Here is a 15,959-nt window from a genome sequence, read left to right on the forward strand (position 1 = left end):
CCCAGCCGGCCCCGGAGAGCCTCTGCCCCGTCACACCCCCGCCCCCCCCCCAGGGCAGCCAGCCGCGGCCCGAGTCCCAAGTCCAGAGGCGGGGGAGGCAGGAGGGACCCGGCCGTCCAGCCATGTCGGTGCGCAGGTCCCCGCTCTTCCTGTGCGCCCTGGCGCTGGCCGTGGCGCTGGCCCCGGGGGAGGTGGTGGAGAAAGGGGCCGGCGGCGGGCAGCCCCCCCCGGGGCCCGAGACGGAGGAGCCGGGCTGCCCTGTCTGCCTGTGGCGGAAGCACAGCAAGGAGATGCGGCTGGAGAGCATCAAGTCGCAGATCCTGAGCAAGCTGCGGCTCAAGGAGGCGCCCAACATCACCCGGGAGGTGGTGAACCAGCTGCTGCCCAAGGCGCCCCCGCTGCAGCAGATCCTGGATTTGCATGACTTCCAGGGCGACGCGTTCCCGCAGGACGAGTACCTGGAGGAGGACGAGTACCACGCCACCACCGAGACTGTCATCAGCATGGCCCAGCACAGTAGGTGGCTCTTTGTTAGCGGGGGCGAGAGGCGAACTTCAGGGGGGACCCCCTCCCCGCAGCCCGCTCGCCGTCCCACGCACTCGGCTGCTTTGCGCCCTTCAGGGGGAAGCGCTCGGGGGTCCGTGCCCGGGGGGCGGCGCCGCAGGCTCCCCTTGACTCCTGGCCGGGGGGGGCGAGAGGGTGCAGCGCCCCTGAGGGGCTATTGGCTCCCGCCCCTCCCCGGTCGGAGGAACCGGCGCCTGCAAAGTTCAGGGTCCCGCACCCCGCAGGCAGGGGCCAGAGGCCGCTCGGGGCGTCCCGCGGGGCATTGTCTGCGGCCGGGCTCCGCGAACGCGGCTGCCGCTGGGGCGAGCTGCGAAAGTTTGGTCCGGTTCCGCCATTGCCCCAAAGTGAGCCAGGCCCCGGGAGCGCTGCCCTCCGCAATTCAGCAGGGACTTCCCTCTGCTCAGCCTGCTCCCCAGGGCTGCAGAGCGGCGCTCCCTGGCTGCCAAGCTGGGGGGCAGCTGGGAGGGGGCTCAGGGCCCAGCCCCGCTTTGGCTCCTGGGAAGGAGGGGTTGCTCCAGTTGGCCAAAGGAGAAAGTTAGTTTGAAAGCATCCCCCGAAGGGCAGAGCTGGGCACCGTCTCCCTTCCTCCTTCTGCTGCGGGCAGGAGCCCAGAGGGCAGCTGGAGCCAGGCTCTGAAGGTGGCACTTTGGGTCTCCACATCAGGCAAGGCCACTACAGGGGCCCCTCAGAGCTTGCCTAGCACGCTGGGCTTGCCCACCCTGGAAGGGGCAGGGAGATCCACACGTGGGGCTCATGGGGCAGACAGGGCAGGTGGTGCTGCCACTGAGTGCCCTTGATGGGGGACTTCCGGCTGATTGGCTGGGGCAGCCTCAGAGCCCAAACCTCACTTGGGAGGCACTGATCCAAATCTGCTGTGCGTAGCCTGCAGCACTGACTCAGACAGGGCTAGCAGGGTCTTGGGCTCACTGGCCCAGCCCGTAAGATGCTGCCCATTTAGGAGCAAGGCTCTGCTGTGGCAGTGAGGGCATCGCTGCTGGCAGGACACACAGGCTGGGTGCCAATCCCAGCTCAGAGCAGGGTCGTCTAGGGTTATCATAGGGGGCTGCAAGCCTGGACTCGTAGGATCTAATCCTGGTTCTGTCCCTGACCTATGATGTGAGCTTGTGCAAGTCACATCACCTCCCCATACCTCAGTTTCCCCATCTGTGGTTCTGGAGTGAGGGGCCCGGCCAGGTGGGTGAATGTGGGGAATACCATCAGCTCGTGACTAAACCGGCACGTTTATTGCAGTGGAATAGCTGAGAGCCACAGAGGCCAAAGGCCTCTGTCCTATGAGCAGCTGTAGGCTGGCGAGCCACTGGGTGATGCCCATGTGCCCGAGCGAGCCCTGCCCTGGGGCTCTGTCTCCTTGGCCTCCACGCTCAGCTGGGCTGATGGGTTTTGCAGAGTTGAACCGAGGCCCAGCGCAGGCGAGTCACCTGGAGGTCACTGGAGAGCAGCCGCTTTGTAAGATCTCACTGCTCCTGGCACCAGCTGGGCCCTGTGCTGCAGCCTCCGCAGAGATGGGGTGTGACCAGGCCACAGGACTGAGCTCTCCAGCCCTCAGCTGCCCCTGGGGCAGGGCCCGCTAGGGCAGGGGCAAGGCTGTGGCTGGCTGGGTTGGCCTCCAGCCTGTCAGAATCACCCTGCCCAGCCCAGCAGCAGGGACCCAGGGGCTGGGCTGCCTCCAGGGCAGGCAATAAATGGAACCTCCTTCCCTGGGGGGCTGACAGATGGGCTGCGAGTGCTGCCCCCACCAGGCTGCAGCCAAATGCTGACCCTGCCGGCCAGCCTGGGCCTGGGCAGTGAGCAGAGGGGAGAGAACAGGGGGCAGGTGGGTGCAGAGAGTGGGGCCAGGACTCAAGGTGTGCAAGGACATGGAGCAGGTGGAGGGGGTTGCGCTGCAATGACACAAACACCAGATCACGGATCTCAGAAAACAACCTGCTCCGAGAAGCAAAGGGGGCTGGAGAATCTAGGCATGCTGAGGGGTTGGGGGAAGCAGGGGTGGTAGGATCCATGGGGCTGCAGGATTAGTGACCGTGGGAGTTCAGCCTTGACAGGTCCATGTGTCTGTCTCCTCTGTGTCCAAACACCCTGAGTTGCTGACGTGTCACTGACCTCCCGGGTCTCCGCTCTTCAGGGAATTTCACAGAGCACCAAGTGCTTGGGGGCCCAGGGCCTGGCGTTCTGGCTTTGCCCACAGTGATCCTCCTTGCTAGGTCTGGTAGGCGATGGCTGCTCATCTTTCGTCGGCCACACCCCCTCTTCCCCATGCTGAGCTGTTCCTGAGCCCAGTGAGTACTGGGGGTTGGGGGTCACCCACAGTGCAGTCTGTTGGGGGTCTGGATAACACAGCATAGCAGGAAGGGGTGCTTGGATACGGGCCACTCTCTTCAGGGTGAGACTTACACCAAGTTCCTGGCTACCTGTGGTCTCTAAACTTCCCCTGACATGTTGCCTCTGAGATTGAGAGTGCCAAGGCGAAATCCCAGCTCAGGAAATTACATTCTCCCTCCAGCCAAGCATATTCTGAGGTCTCCTTCACTCAGACCCACTGAGACCTCACCTCCTGTGCCTAGGCGCACAAGGCCACCTGCTTCCCCGCGGCTGGCTCTGTGACTGATGTCTGACTCCATTGTGAGCTGACTCCATGAGGGCGGTCTCCTTTCCGATCTTACTGCGATAGGCCATTCCGTGTCCTCTGCACCTTCTCTTCCCTCCAGGTGGGATCCAATCTAAGACAGACCTTGTGATTGTGCCACAGGAAAGCCAGATGACATGGCCAAACCACCATCACCATCTCTGTCTTCTACATTGGCTACACAATCTCTCCAGCTCATTCCCACAGTTCTCCTTAGACAACATTGGTGGAGGGCACCCAGCGTCCTGTTGTGCACTCGGACCCTCAGCCACCTTTTGAAGGTGTATAGTAATGCTGGGAGAACAGGAGCATTGTGTGATCTCATTTTAGCATGTAGGTAGATCTTCCTCTTCCAGACGTTTGACAAATGGGAGAATGATCCACAGGCTTTGCCGATTCCTGCCTTCACTGTAGTGAGCTGCTGTTAGGAGAGGTTGTTCTTCCAAGATGGACAAAGTCATCAACTCTTCTGTACTCTTCTCCATCAATCACACATCGGCCAGCACGGGCAGCATTCTCTTCCTCCATGGTCTTGGTCTTCCATGTACTGATATGAAGTCCCTCTGGGGCAGTTTCTGCTTTTTTGCTCAAAAAGAATCTTTTAATTCCATCCAAGCTGGTATCCAGGATGACTACGTCATCTGCAAAATCCAAGTCCCGCAGCTTATCTCCAGCCCAAATGATATCAGAGGCCTGGCCAGCAGCCATCACCCTTCTTGTCACAGTCTGTGACCGTGCAGCAGAGAAGCCACTTTGACTCAGAGCAGTAACAATCTTTAACCTTTCTGTGTCTCCGCTCTGTCCCGATGCAGGCTCGTCAAAGCTTTGATCAAATTAGCGATCTTTATTTCACAGCATCTCCTGCTTGGTCTACACTAGTGGTTCTCAAAGTTGGGCTGCCAGTTGTTCAGGGAAAGCCCCTGGCAGTCCGGGCTGGTTTGTTTACCTGCCGCGTCTGCAGGTGCAGCCGATCGTGGCTCCCACTGGCAGCAGTTCACCGCTCCACACTAGTGGGGGCTGCGGGAAGCAGCGCCAGCTGAGGGATGTGCTGGCCGCCCTTCCCGCAGCCCCCATTGGCCTGGAGCAGCGAACCGCAGCCAGTGAGAGCCGCCATCGGCCGAACCTGCGGATGCAGCAGCTAAACAAACCATCCCAGACAGCAGCTTCTCCCAGCACAGCTACTGTCTCTCGGGGAGGTGGGGTACCTCGGCTGACAGAAGTTCTCCTACAGAGCGCTGTACATGTAGGCAAGCCCTCAAGATCTTCCAGAGGGTTTATCTGTGCTTATCAAGGAAGTTAAAAAGTCATCTGCTGCTGATTTTCTAAGCCTCTCTCAGCATCTCCTCAAGGGGGAACTGTGCTCTGAACACAACCGACCGGAGCAAAATCCTGCCTGTTCTCCAGCAGCAGCAGTTTTCATTCTATTAAAAATGACGTTCTCCAGGTACAGACAGGAGATTCCCCATCTCCAACTGCCACAAATAAGCTGGTCTCCCAATGACACGTCTTCTCTGGTCCATGGGACGGATCTCCTTATCCCAAACCATCTTGCACACCTTACACATGGCATTCCCTGCCACCTCCTCTGCAGCTCTTTACCGTTCAGCATCCATCTCAGCATAGCCTGGTGCTTTACCACTCTTCAATTGGTTTATGGCCTTAGTTACTTCCTCAAAGGTGATTGCTTCTAGGGACATAGGTAAGTCTGCTAGTTCTTCACATCTCTGGGTGTGTGATAGTGGTTCTGGCTGGCTGAGCACAGCCTGGAAAGGTTCCACCCAACGGACTCTGTCCTTCCTCTGGGGTTAAAATTTTACCATCTCGGGCCTTCACAATACCACAAAGGTTTGAGACTTGTGATGCCAACTGTTTAGGTACCAGAAAAGGGGCTTAGAATCCCTTCTCTCCTGCACCTCCCCAGCTTCCCTCACTTGATTTTCCATCCACTCTCGTATCTCCTCTGGCTGATCTTTTCACTTCCTTCTCTTTGTCTGCAGGTTCTTGTTGCAGAAGAGCTCTTGTACTGCTGTCGTGCTCCTGTTGAATGATCTCCTTTCATTCTTTCCTCTCTCCAGCAAGCCTCCATGTGTCTGGATGGAGCTGTTCGTGTTTCAGAGATCTCCCCTCCACTGTAACCCTGGCTGCTTAAAAATGGCTATTGTTCTCTCTCCACCAGTGTCTCTAACTCTTCAAATCAGAGGCTAAGTGGCAGATTGAGACACACCTTCACTGCTAGATCTACTAACTTCCTAATATCATAGAGATGTGTTACCTTCGTTAGTGCTAGCTCGATTATCCCAATAACAAGATGGTTCCACTTCCAACATCAGCTCTTGTGTGCACCCTGCAAACCAACAATGAGCCCTTGCACTGATCTCTTGTGCTGGGTTGCTGTGGGCTGTTAAACTGTGAGTGAGTCCCACCCCAGAGGGGGCTACATTGCAGACAGAATAATTATTGTGTCACTCCTGGGACTATCTCTGCAGTGTGTATTGTCACGGCAAACAGGTGAAGCTCATACAGAACTGCCCTGAATTCCCTGACCCAGGGATCTCCCCCTGCACTAAACCGATAGCAAACACATTCTGCTTTATCCTGCTCCACATGACAGCAGGTGCAACAGACACCGACTCATTGAGAGCCAACCCTCAAAACTGAACAGAAGCTACAGCTGGGGCTTTCCAGATCATTGCTGTGTCCTGGCTTAGTTATATAATACGAGAGACATCTCTCAATTAAGTGTCTAATGATTATAGCTCGCTATCTTCAGACAGCCCCTCCAGGGGTCCATCCATCAATCTATCCATCCACCCAGCTACCTACCCCGCTACCACAACTTCCTCTCTCTCCATCCATTCCCATCCAAGCCCCTTCTCCCCCCCTCACATGCACAGCAATGTATTCCCATTAGAATCAGGTCTTTGCTCTCTTCAAGTGCCCCCAGACACAGCGTTGCTCCCAGATGCAGCGTCTCTGCATCCTGCTTTCTCCTGGCCTGGGATAGGCCCTGGCAGCCAGTCCCCGTGCTCCTGGCTCTGCGTGAGTACCTGGGAGGCCTCTTGTACCTCCCTGGATGTGATCACCTGGGACACTTACCAGCAGTCCTGGGAACAGGGGGGACTCATTGTGCCTGGAGCTCTCAGCCTCGGGGCCAGTCCTTTCCCAGGGGCCACGTGGGGAGGGTTCTCCGTTGCGCTGGGCTGGGTGGGGTCCCGAACCCCTTTGCAAGTCCGACTCCTTGGGAGCGGGTTGTTGAGGTGCTTGGCGTCAGCTGAGGGAGCAAGTGCCACAGAGCAGAGACAGTCAGTCCCATCCCATCCCTGCCCAGGCCTCGACGAGTCTTGGTCACATTGCAGAGAGAACTGGGGCTCTGGGTGGGGGCAGCATTCTGGGTAGGAGCCTCTTCAGCTCGGATCCAGCCCCAGGGTGGGGGTGAGGTAAACCGAGGCAAACCAGAAGCAAAGTAACCAACCAACCAGGCCCCAGGGGTGGGTGGTAGCGAGTCGCCCACCTCTCCAGCAGGACATGTGCAGGGGAATGGCGGAAAAGTGCAGCCTGTCTTCGAGGACTGGGCCTGATCCTGGGGCTGGAGCGGCACCCCGTGTGGCAGCAAGAGGAGAAGGCACAGCAGGGACTTTGCAGAAGTGGCTGCTCACAGCTCATTCACTGGTGGTTAGAGAGATGTGGAGATGGGAGCCAGGATCCCCAGGCTCTGCTTCCTGCTTTGCCAATGACTCACTGTGGGAACTTGGGCAAGTCACAGCCCAATCCATGCCTCAGTTTCCCCAGCAATGGAAAGAAGGACAGTTCCTGCCATTATTCATATCCCTGCGGTATCCTGTCACCCATCTGTGGCCCAGGTCCCACTGCGCTGGGCACGGCACGGGCAGCCGCTGCCCAAGGAAGCTTACAATCAAGGCGTGATACTGACCTTGGCCCCAGCTGGGCTAATTAAGTAATAGTGAGTCTCCTATTCCCAGTGCTCCCTGGACTCTGCAAACGGCAGGGAGGTGGTCACTGGTGGGGATCTAACTCACTAGACCCTACTCCCTGCCCAGAGCCAGGGATAGAACCCAGGAGTCCTGGCTCCCAGCTCCCCTGCTCTAACCACTAAGAAACACTGCCTGTCTTTACCTTCTCCTGGAGGGGGTGCTACTGGACTCTGGTGCCTTCTCCTGGGGCTGATCCAGAGTCCAGGCCCCTTGATTTGTTCCAGCCTGAGCCCAGCATGTCCAGGAGGCAATACACAGGTGCCCCTGGACCGCGTGCTGCCCCCTGCAGCCCTGGCACTGGGACAAGATCAGGGGCTGGCGCAGTGCATGGCGAAGTGCCTGGTTACCCAGCCTCAAGGCCAGCGTTGGTGCCAGAGTGTCGGCTGGCAGAAGGGTGGACCAGGGCGTCTGGCCAGGGTGGAGGGGTGTGCAAAGGCTAAGGGAAGGGGGCGGGGTGAGGAATGGTAGGGCCAAGCGCTTCCCTCCAGCAGCTCATGGACAAATTTCCTTCTCAAGCATTAATAGACTTGAGCGGCTTTGAAATTTTATTACCCATAAAATTGAGAACACGCCGGGGGCTTTGCTCCTCACCCGTGTGAACGTTTGCTGCTCCCCACCCGTCCCCCCATTCCCTTCCCTTGCCCCCCCCCAAATAAATACTAGAGCCTAAGTCCCACCCCACCTGACTGCGGAGGGGGAGGGAACCTAACTGCCTTCCACCCCCAAAGCCCTCACCCATCTCAGTGGGGCCACAAGCTGTCAGAGGAGGGGAAGGCCTGGCTTGTGGGATCCTAGAGCAGGGGACCCCCCCAACTCCAACCCCAACCCCCCCAGCATTATTATTATGAATTTGGCTTGGCAATTGCGGGTGGGTTTTTATGGTTCCTGAACAGAAGGAAAGGAAGGTTTTATAGGCTGTAGGGCCCATAAACCTCTCAGGTTCTCCTCACCCTCCCCACCCTGTCCCTCAGTACAGCCCCCCTCCCCGCTTTTTTTAACTGCACAAGAAACTAAGGGAAGGTTAATTGGGTCCTAAAACCATTTATTGGCTACCTGTGACCCTGCTGACCTTTGGGGTGGGGGGAGGGGAAGTTAATGAAGGGAGATTAAGGGGGGGCACAGTGTGAAATCCAACAAACCTCACCGTCAAATCCCACCATTAGGGTGCCATGGAGCCCAGAGCAAATTTAAAAAGCTGGAGGGCGGGGAAGGCTGCAGGTCGGGAATGAGGGGCACCGGCAGAGCTGGGTAAGGGGGGAGCCCAGGGCTGGGCTAGCAGGGGGCTCCGGGTCGGGAGTGAGGGGCACAGACAGAGCTGGGGTGGGGGGGAGAGCCCAGGGCTGGGAGAGCAGGGGGCTGCGGGTTGGCAGAGAGGCACTGGCAGAGCCAGGGAAGGCGGGGCCTGGGGCTGGGAGAGCAGGGGGCTGCAGGTTGGCAGAGAGGCAGCAGCAAAGCCAGGGAAGTGGGGGCCCGGGGCTGGGCTCACAGGGGGCTGCGGGTTGGCAGAGAGGCACCAGCAGAGAGAGGCACCAGCAGAGCCAGGGAAGGCGGGGCCTGGGACTGGGAGAGCAGGGGGCTGCGGGTTGGCAGAGAGGCACCAGCAGAGCCAGGGAAGGGGGGGCACAGGGCTGGGAGAGCAGGGGGCTGCGGGTTGGCAGAGAGGCACCAGCAGAGCCAGGGAAGGGGGAGCAGGGGGCTGCGGGTTGGCAGAGAGGCACCAGCAGAGAGGGAGGCAGAATCTCCTGGAAGAGCAGGAGAGATGGATGGAGTGTGAGCCTCTGGGACGGGGATTTACACAGCACCTGTGGCTGCTGCTAGACCAGAAAGACGAAGGGCATCAATTGTATCAGCAGTGCCCCACCCCTGCCCAGCCCCCAGGGGTGAGGGAGGTTCTGGCCTGCTGGCACGCCGGGGTCTGGCACCTCTAGGCCAGGCCTGGGCCCCTCCCAATCTAGTTCACTGTCTGCCTGAAGCTCCAGCACCAGCTACCGGCCTAGCGACATGGGCCAGCTGCCAGGGGCTCAGTGCCCTGGGAGCAGGCACCCGAGGGTTCAGCCTCACAGGCTGCTGGGCTGGGGCCAGGCCCTGGAGTGGGAGCCGGGGCCAGCAGGCTCGGGTGAGAGCCCAAAGGGTGAACACAAACAGGCAGGCTGTGGAGCAGCCAAAGACTCCTGAGCCACCTGGGGCTGCTGGGCCATGAATCTGTGGTGCCCAGGCCCAGTTCAGCCTAGTGCCACAGGTGAGCCCCCTGGCAGCTCCGAGCCAGGCCTGGGAACAAAGAGCCGGCCCCACCCGCGCACACTCCAGCAGCTCCTCTGCTGCAGCCAGTGCCCCGGGAACCTTTCTGCCCCTAGTTGCCAGGGCAACAGGAATAGCATCTTGGCACCGCGGGCAGCCAGCATACCAAGAGCTGCGTTAGCGGGCAGTGGTGCCCTCCTTGGCAGCCAGCTGCACGTGGTGGGGAGCAGGGGCGGGGGTCACCCTGGAGGGAGATCTCTGCCCCGCACCCAAGGGACTGATGATGCAGGAGTCCTGAAAAGGGGAAGCAACTCAGGCACAAACTGGACTCATCTGCCTCAGGCCACAAGTGACATGAGCTTCATGGTCTCACCAAGGGCTGCGGGTCGGAAGTGAGGGGCACCGGCAGAGCTGGGGAAGGGGGGAGCCCAGGGGGCTGTGGGTCGGGAGTGAGGGGCACCGGCAGAGCTGGGGAAGGGGGGAGCCCAGGGGGCTGCGGGTCAGGAGTGAGGGGCACCAGCAGGGCTAAACTTGCCTGTCTCTGCCATGCTTGGCCTGGCTCCCTCCTCTCCCAGATTGTCACCACCCTGCCCACCCTCCCCCCCTTTGCTCTGTGACAGTCCCTGGTGCAGGCTGGGGGAGCCGCCTACTGGCTGAGGGCCCCTGAGAGCTGTGGGTCAGTGAGGCCTGGCCCAGCTCTGGGTACCGGTGCCCCACACTGATCACTGCAGGGGGCACCGCAGAGTCCCGGGGCTCAGTGGGCTGCAGAGGCTGCCCCTGTCCGGCTAGTGCCTGTCGGTCCTGCCTTTCCCCTCCTACTGTGCCTGCTGCCCTGGGCCTGGCGTGGGGCAGCTGCTGAGAGCCTCACACCTGCCCCCTTGCCTGAGTCCAGCACACAGCAGGGCCCTTTGGGGGTTGAGGGGCAAGTGGGTGACCCCCACCCTCCAGCCCCCCCATTGTGGCCTTGGATCAGCCAGAGGGAGGTGCTGCGTAGCGTTAGTGGCCATGGCTCTCCCCACAGCGAGCCGGGGGGGGCCTGGAAGGCAGAGCCGTGCTGTGGCTTTAAGAGCCGACGGGGAGGGGAGGGGAAGGGGGCAGAGAGGGAAGTACTTTTATGGGCTGCTCCCAGGAGAGTGGATTTAATAGGGGGCTTGTGCTCAGCAAATTGCTGGGAGGGGTTTGTTAGCAAAGCACCGCAAGGCCCCCCGGCCCCTGTCACTTTGGTTTATGGGAGCCCCTTGTGGGCGTGGGGGGCTGTGCGGGTGACATTCCTGGCCCCCGGTTGGTGTCATGACCCCTATCTGTTAGTGGAGGCCTCGGTTCACAGCAAATGGCCCAGCGCTGCAGCTGGGTGCTATTAAACCTGACCGGTGCGTGTGCAGGGGGGGGCACCGGGCGAGGACGGGGGAGAAATTCCCCGCTCAATTCAACCCAGATGTTTCCCCAAAAGGGAGGGTCAGAGCAGGCAGCGCTTTCGGGGGATGGGTGTGCAAAGGGTATTGTGTGTGTACCAGGGAAAAAAGTTGGGGGGCATCACCCCGTCCCACCTAGCTCCCCTGATTCCCATCCCCCAGCCAGATCCCCCTATTCCCGCCCCACAGCCAGCTCTCAGCTCCGCTCCGACAGCACCCACCTCACCTTGCTCCCAGCCCCGCTCTGACAGCGCCCACCTCACCTTGCTCCTGGCCCCACTCCGACAGCGCCCACCTCACCTTGTTCCCGGCTCCGCTCCAACAGCGCCCATGGCTCCCGGCCCCACTCCAACAGCGCCCACCTCACCTTGCTCCCAGCCCCGCTCCGACAGCGCCCACCTCACCTTGTTCCCGACCCCGCTCCAACAGCGCCCATGGCTCCCGGCCCCACTCCAACAGCGCCCACCTCACCTTGCTCCCAGCCCCGCTCCGACAGCGCCCACCTCACCTTGTTCCCGACCCCGCTCCAACAGCGCCCATGGCTCCCGGCCCCACTCCAACAGCGCCCACCTCATCTTGCTCCCGGCCCCGCTCCAACAGCGCCCACCTCACCTTGCTCCCAGCCCCACTCCAACAGCGCCCACCTCATCTTGCTCCTGGACCCACTTCCACAGTGCCCACCTCACCTTGCTCCCGGCCCTGCTCCGACAGTGCCCACCTCATCTTGCTCCCGGACCCACTTCCACAGTGCCCACGGCACCTGGCCCTGCTCCGACAGTGCCCACCTCACCTTGCTCCCGGCCCCGCTCCGATAGCGCCCACGGCACCTGGCCCCACTCTGACAGTGCCCATGGCTCCCGGCCCCGCTCCGACAGCGCCCACCTCATCTTGCTCCCGGACCCGCTTCCACAGTGCCCACGGCACCTGGCCCTGCTCTGACAGTGACCACCTCATCTTGCTCCAGGACCCGCTTCCACAGTGCCCACGGCACCTGGCCCTGCTCTGACAGTGCCCACCTCACCTTGCTCCCGGACCCGCTCCGACAGCACCTATGGCACCTGGCCCGATTTCGACAGCACCCATGGCACCTGGCCCCACTCCGACAGCACCCATAGCTCCTTGTTCCCGGCCCCACTCTGACAGCACCCACGGCACCTGGCCCCGCTCCAACAGTGCCTATGGCACCTTGCTCCAGGCACTGCTCCGACCGCACCCACAGTACCTGGCCCCGCTCCTACAGCACCCACCTCACCTTGCTCCCGGCCCCACTGCTACATCGCCCACGGCTCCCAGCCCCGCTCCGACAGCACCCATGGCTCCCGGCCCCACTCCGACAGCGCCCACGGCTCCCGGCTCCGCTCCGACAGCACCCACAGCACCTGGCCCCTCTCCGACAGCGCCCACAGCACCTTGCTCCCAGCCCCGCTCCGACAGCGCCCACGGCACTTTGCTCCCGGCCCCGCTCAGACAGTGCCCACGGCACCCGGCCCTGCTCGGACAGCGCCCATGGCACCCGGCCCCGCTCGGACAGCGCCCATGGCTCCTGGCCCTGCTCAGACAGCACCCACGGCACCTGGCTCCACTCTGACAGTGCCCACGGCTCCTTGCTCCCGGCCCCGCTCCGACAGCGCCCACAGCAGGCTGGTGTCAGCAATTCAGCTAGGACATGCTGCCTTCTGCAGCCCTCTTCCCCCCCCGAGCTAATGAAGCGGGGCGCTGCTCAGCGAGGTCACTTCATAGCCTCATTTCGCAGAAGGGGCACAGAGACGAGGCACATCTCACCCTAAGGTCACATGACAAGTCAGCATCAGAACTGGGACTAGAACCCAAGAGTCTGGGCTCCCTGCCCCACCCCCTCTTTTCTCTGGGCTCTGGATGAGTGCAGTTGTAGTTTTATTTCCCAGCTCCAAGGGGAAGTAGGAGGTTCTGTTAGAAATGCGTTGGCAGCCCTGGTCCTGTGTGTGCCCCTGGAGCAGAGCCAGCACTGGGGCTCGGGAGGTTTTGGTGCCCTCCTAACCTAATCCCTGAGAATGTCCTGGCTGCCCCAGCTAAGGGCTGCCAGGCACAGAAGGGGCACCCTCTGCCCAAGAAAGCCAGTGATTCTTGCATGGAGATCTGCGAGGGACAGAGCTGGTCTCCTTGGGAGAACCGGGGCCTTCACCACCTGTAGCCCTGAGCTCTGTGCAGTCAGGGGCAGGCCCTGGCGTTTACACCTCATGCAGCACCACCCCTCCTCCTCAATTCCTCCTGGTGCAGAGGGCAGCATGGCCCTAGTTTTGGGGGCTCCCAGCCCAGTGCAGACCCAGCCTTGACACAGCTCCCGCACAGCCTGGGGCCTGCCTTTCTCCCTGGGCCCATTGTTCTGCTCTGCTTGCAGCCAAGTGCTGCAGAACTGCCGAGTTCCTGGGATTGCAAGGCCCAGACGTGTGTTTGCCGCTCCCCACTCTGTTGCTGTGCTGGTTTGGCTTGGAGAATTGTTTCCCTTGGCAGATGCCAGCATGTTCCTGGCAGCATCCCCCCCCCCGCCGATCTCCACGGAAGGTGCACTCTTGCCCCCGGACACAAACAAGATATGGGAGACGTGGTGAGCGCAGCTGCCCTGGCTCCCAACTTTGGGGCAGGGCTGAGTTCAGGGAGTTCACCCAGAACCAGACGTCCTGCCAGGAGCCTTGCTGGTTCACGTCACCAGTGGCATGAGCTTCCTAGGACTCAGCACCCCTGCTAGTCCCATTGTAAGCAGGCAAACAGCACCCATACAAAGAAGGCAGCATGCTCCCCTGCTGGCACCCCGTGTCCTTACACAAAGACCACTTGACTGGACCAAATACACCCTTTGTCCACTCCCAGCTTCCATGGCCTGCCCCTGCCCCTCCTGGGTCACCCAGGCAGTAGAAACCTGAAAATTGATATAGATTTGAAAAACGCCATTCCTGCAGATGCAGCAGAGGGGGAGGAGAGCTCTGCAGGGGGCGCTCTCTCCCAGCAGGCAGGGCTGGCCCCTTTGTCCCAGCGTGGCACTAGGGGGCGCTGTGCTGCAGGTAGCAGGGTGGGGGGCTCTGCAGGGGGCGCTCTCTCCCAGCAGGCAGGGCTGGACCCACTGTCCCAGCGTGGCACTAGGGGGCGCTGTTCTGCAGGTAGCAGGATGGGGGGTGCAGCAGGGATGCTCTCCCACTGCAGGCAGGTCTGGCCCCACTGTCCCAGTGTGGCACTAGGGGGCGCTGTGCTGCAGGCAGCAGGATTGGGGGCTCAGCAGGGGGCACTCTCTGCTGGCAGGCAGGGCTGGCCCCACTGTCCCAGCGTGGCACTAGGGGGCGTGTGCTGCAGGTAGCAGGGTTGGGGGCTCAGCAGGGGGCGCTCTTCGCTGGCAGGCAGGGCTGGCCCCACTGACCCAGTGTGACACTAGGGGGCGCTGTGCTGCTGGAGGTGATATCTGGCAAGTGAGGCTCCAGGGATTGGCCATGGTCTTTACAGAGTCCCTACCAGTTTTTGCAGGGCTCAGCCCTGGCACTTTCATCCTGCTGCCCCTCTCAATTTCTCCTGGAGCTGCAGCTGGATGCAGGCTCTTCCCTCACCATCCTAACCCCTTGTGTAGCTTTGCTGGAGCTGTTACACAGCTGGCATGTTCCACCCCAGAGGTGGCAGCATTTCAGGGCCAGCTGGGATGATCCCAGCCATCTCAGGTGGGGGAAGCTGGATCTGGGCAGGAGGTTATTAGATTTTGGTGGAGGTGTTCTGGTAACAAAGGGGAGGGACTGCAAAATATGAGCCTCAACACAAATCTGGGGATAGAAACACTGGGATCCCCCAAATTCCCCCTGGATTGCTGCTTCCCATCTGCTTTGAACCAGCCACATTCTGCCTCCCGGGCTCTGCCTCAGCCCGGCCTGGATTCACCCTAAACGCTGCCCATGGTGCAGAACTCCTGGGTTCCACACCCCTGTGGACTCGGTGCTGAGTGGTGGAAACTGGAAGCCAGGGACGATCCAGTGCGACACCGGATTGGGGGTTTGTCCAGTTCTGTGGGGAATTGCTCCCTTTGGGGATGCAGCTGAGACTCCCCGAGATCAGACATGCAGGAAATGCTGGCTCCAGTTGTCCTGACACAGAGGCCGTCAGTTCCCTGGCTGTGCATTGTGGGGGTTGATGGGGACTCAGGATTCCTGCTCCCCCTGAGCAGGGTTTGCTCAGGGGCTGCTTGGAAGAAATGCACCATTGGCTGGTCCTGGCAAGGTTCCACCCTCCCAGCTCGGCCTGCCCCACTAGGTCAGCCCGGGGATCCACCCCCAGCTATCCACAGCTCTTCAGTGCCTTGGCAACTCCCCCCTCCTCATCCACTATTCCAGCATTGGATCCCCCCAGCTTGGCCACTACCCCACTTCGATCTGCAGGGGGGTCATTAATACCTCCCGGCAATGGGCTCAGAGACCTTAGTGCAGATATAGGGAAAATGGCCTAGTGACCTATGACCCGACCTTCACCTCCTAACGATCCAGGAGGAGTTCACATTCAGCCCTTCGTTAGTGCTCCTGGGGGCTGGGCAGCGGGTGTCCAGAGTCGGGAGGCAGCTCCGCTCACGTGTGCTTTCCCCCCCCCACCCGCAGCGGACCCGGTGGTGCAGATAGAGGGGAACCCCCACTGCTGCTACTTCAACTTCAGCCCCAAGATCATGTTCACCAAGGTGGTGAAGGCCCAGCTGTGGGTGTACCTGCGGCCCGTGCAGCACACCTCCACCGTCTACTTGCAGATCCTGCGCCTCAAGCCCGTCACCGAGGAGGGCAGCCGCCACATCCGCATCCGCTCCCTCAAGATCGACCTCCACTCCCGCCTGGGCCACTGGCAGAGCATCGACTTCAAGCACGTGCTGCAGAACTGGTTCAAGCAGCCGCAGAACAACTGGGGCATCGAGATCAACGCCTTCGACCCGAACGGCAACGACCTGGCCGTCACCTCCCTCGGCCCCGGAGCAGAAGGGCTGGTAGGTAAACACACAGGAGTGGGAACCGGGCCCCTTATAGGGCCCTGCCTGCCTTGGTATGGGTGACTGGGGAGCTCTCTGCTCAGTCAGCGCTGAGCCCAAAGTCCCAGTGCAGGGCAAGGGGGTGGGGCGCT

The 15,959-nt window shown here is 61.0% G+C and overlaps 1 protein-coding gene and 1 long non-coding RNA gene across 2 annotated transcripts in view; both read left to right on the plus strand.

Moving 5' to 3' along the window:
* LOC142045970 (uncharacterized) overlaps positions 1-15,959 on the plus strand; it is a 128,965-nt gene that overhangs the window by 65,458 nt on the left and 47,548 nt on the right. The window lies entirely within an intron of this gene.
* The window catches only part of GDF11 (growth differentiation factor 11), a 19,714-nt gene continuing 3,877 nt past the window's right edge, over positions 123-15,959 (plus strand). Inside the window, exons 1-2 of the mRNA XM_032785654.2 lie at positions 123-516; positions 15,452-15,825. Coding sequence (XP_032641545.1) covers positions 123-516; positions 15,452-15,825 — 768 coding nt within the window. The remainder of the gene's footprint in view (positions 517-15,451; positions 15,826-15,959) is intronic.

This window comes from Chelonoidis abingdonii, chromosome 26 (genome assembly GCF_003597395.2).
Source record: "Chelonoidis abingdonii isolate Lonesome George chromosome 26, CheloAbing_2.0, whole genome shotgun sequence".
NCBI classification, from domain to species: Eukaryota; Metazoa; Chordata; order Testudines; family Testudinidae; genus Chelonoidis; species Chelonoidis abingdonii.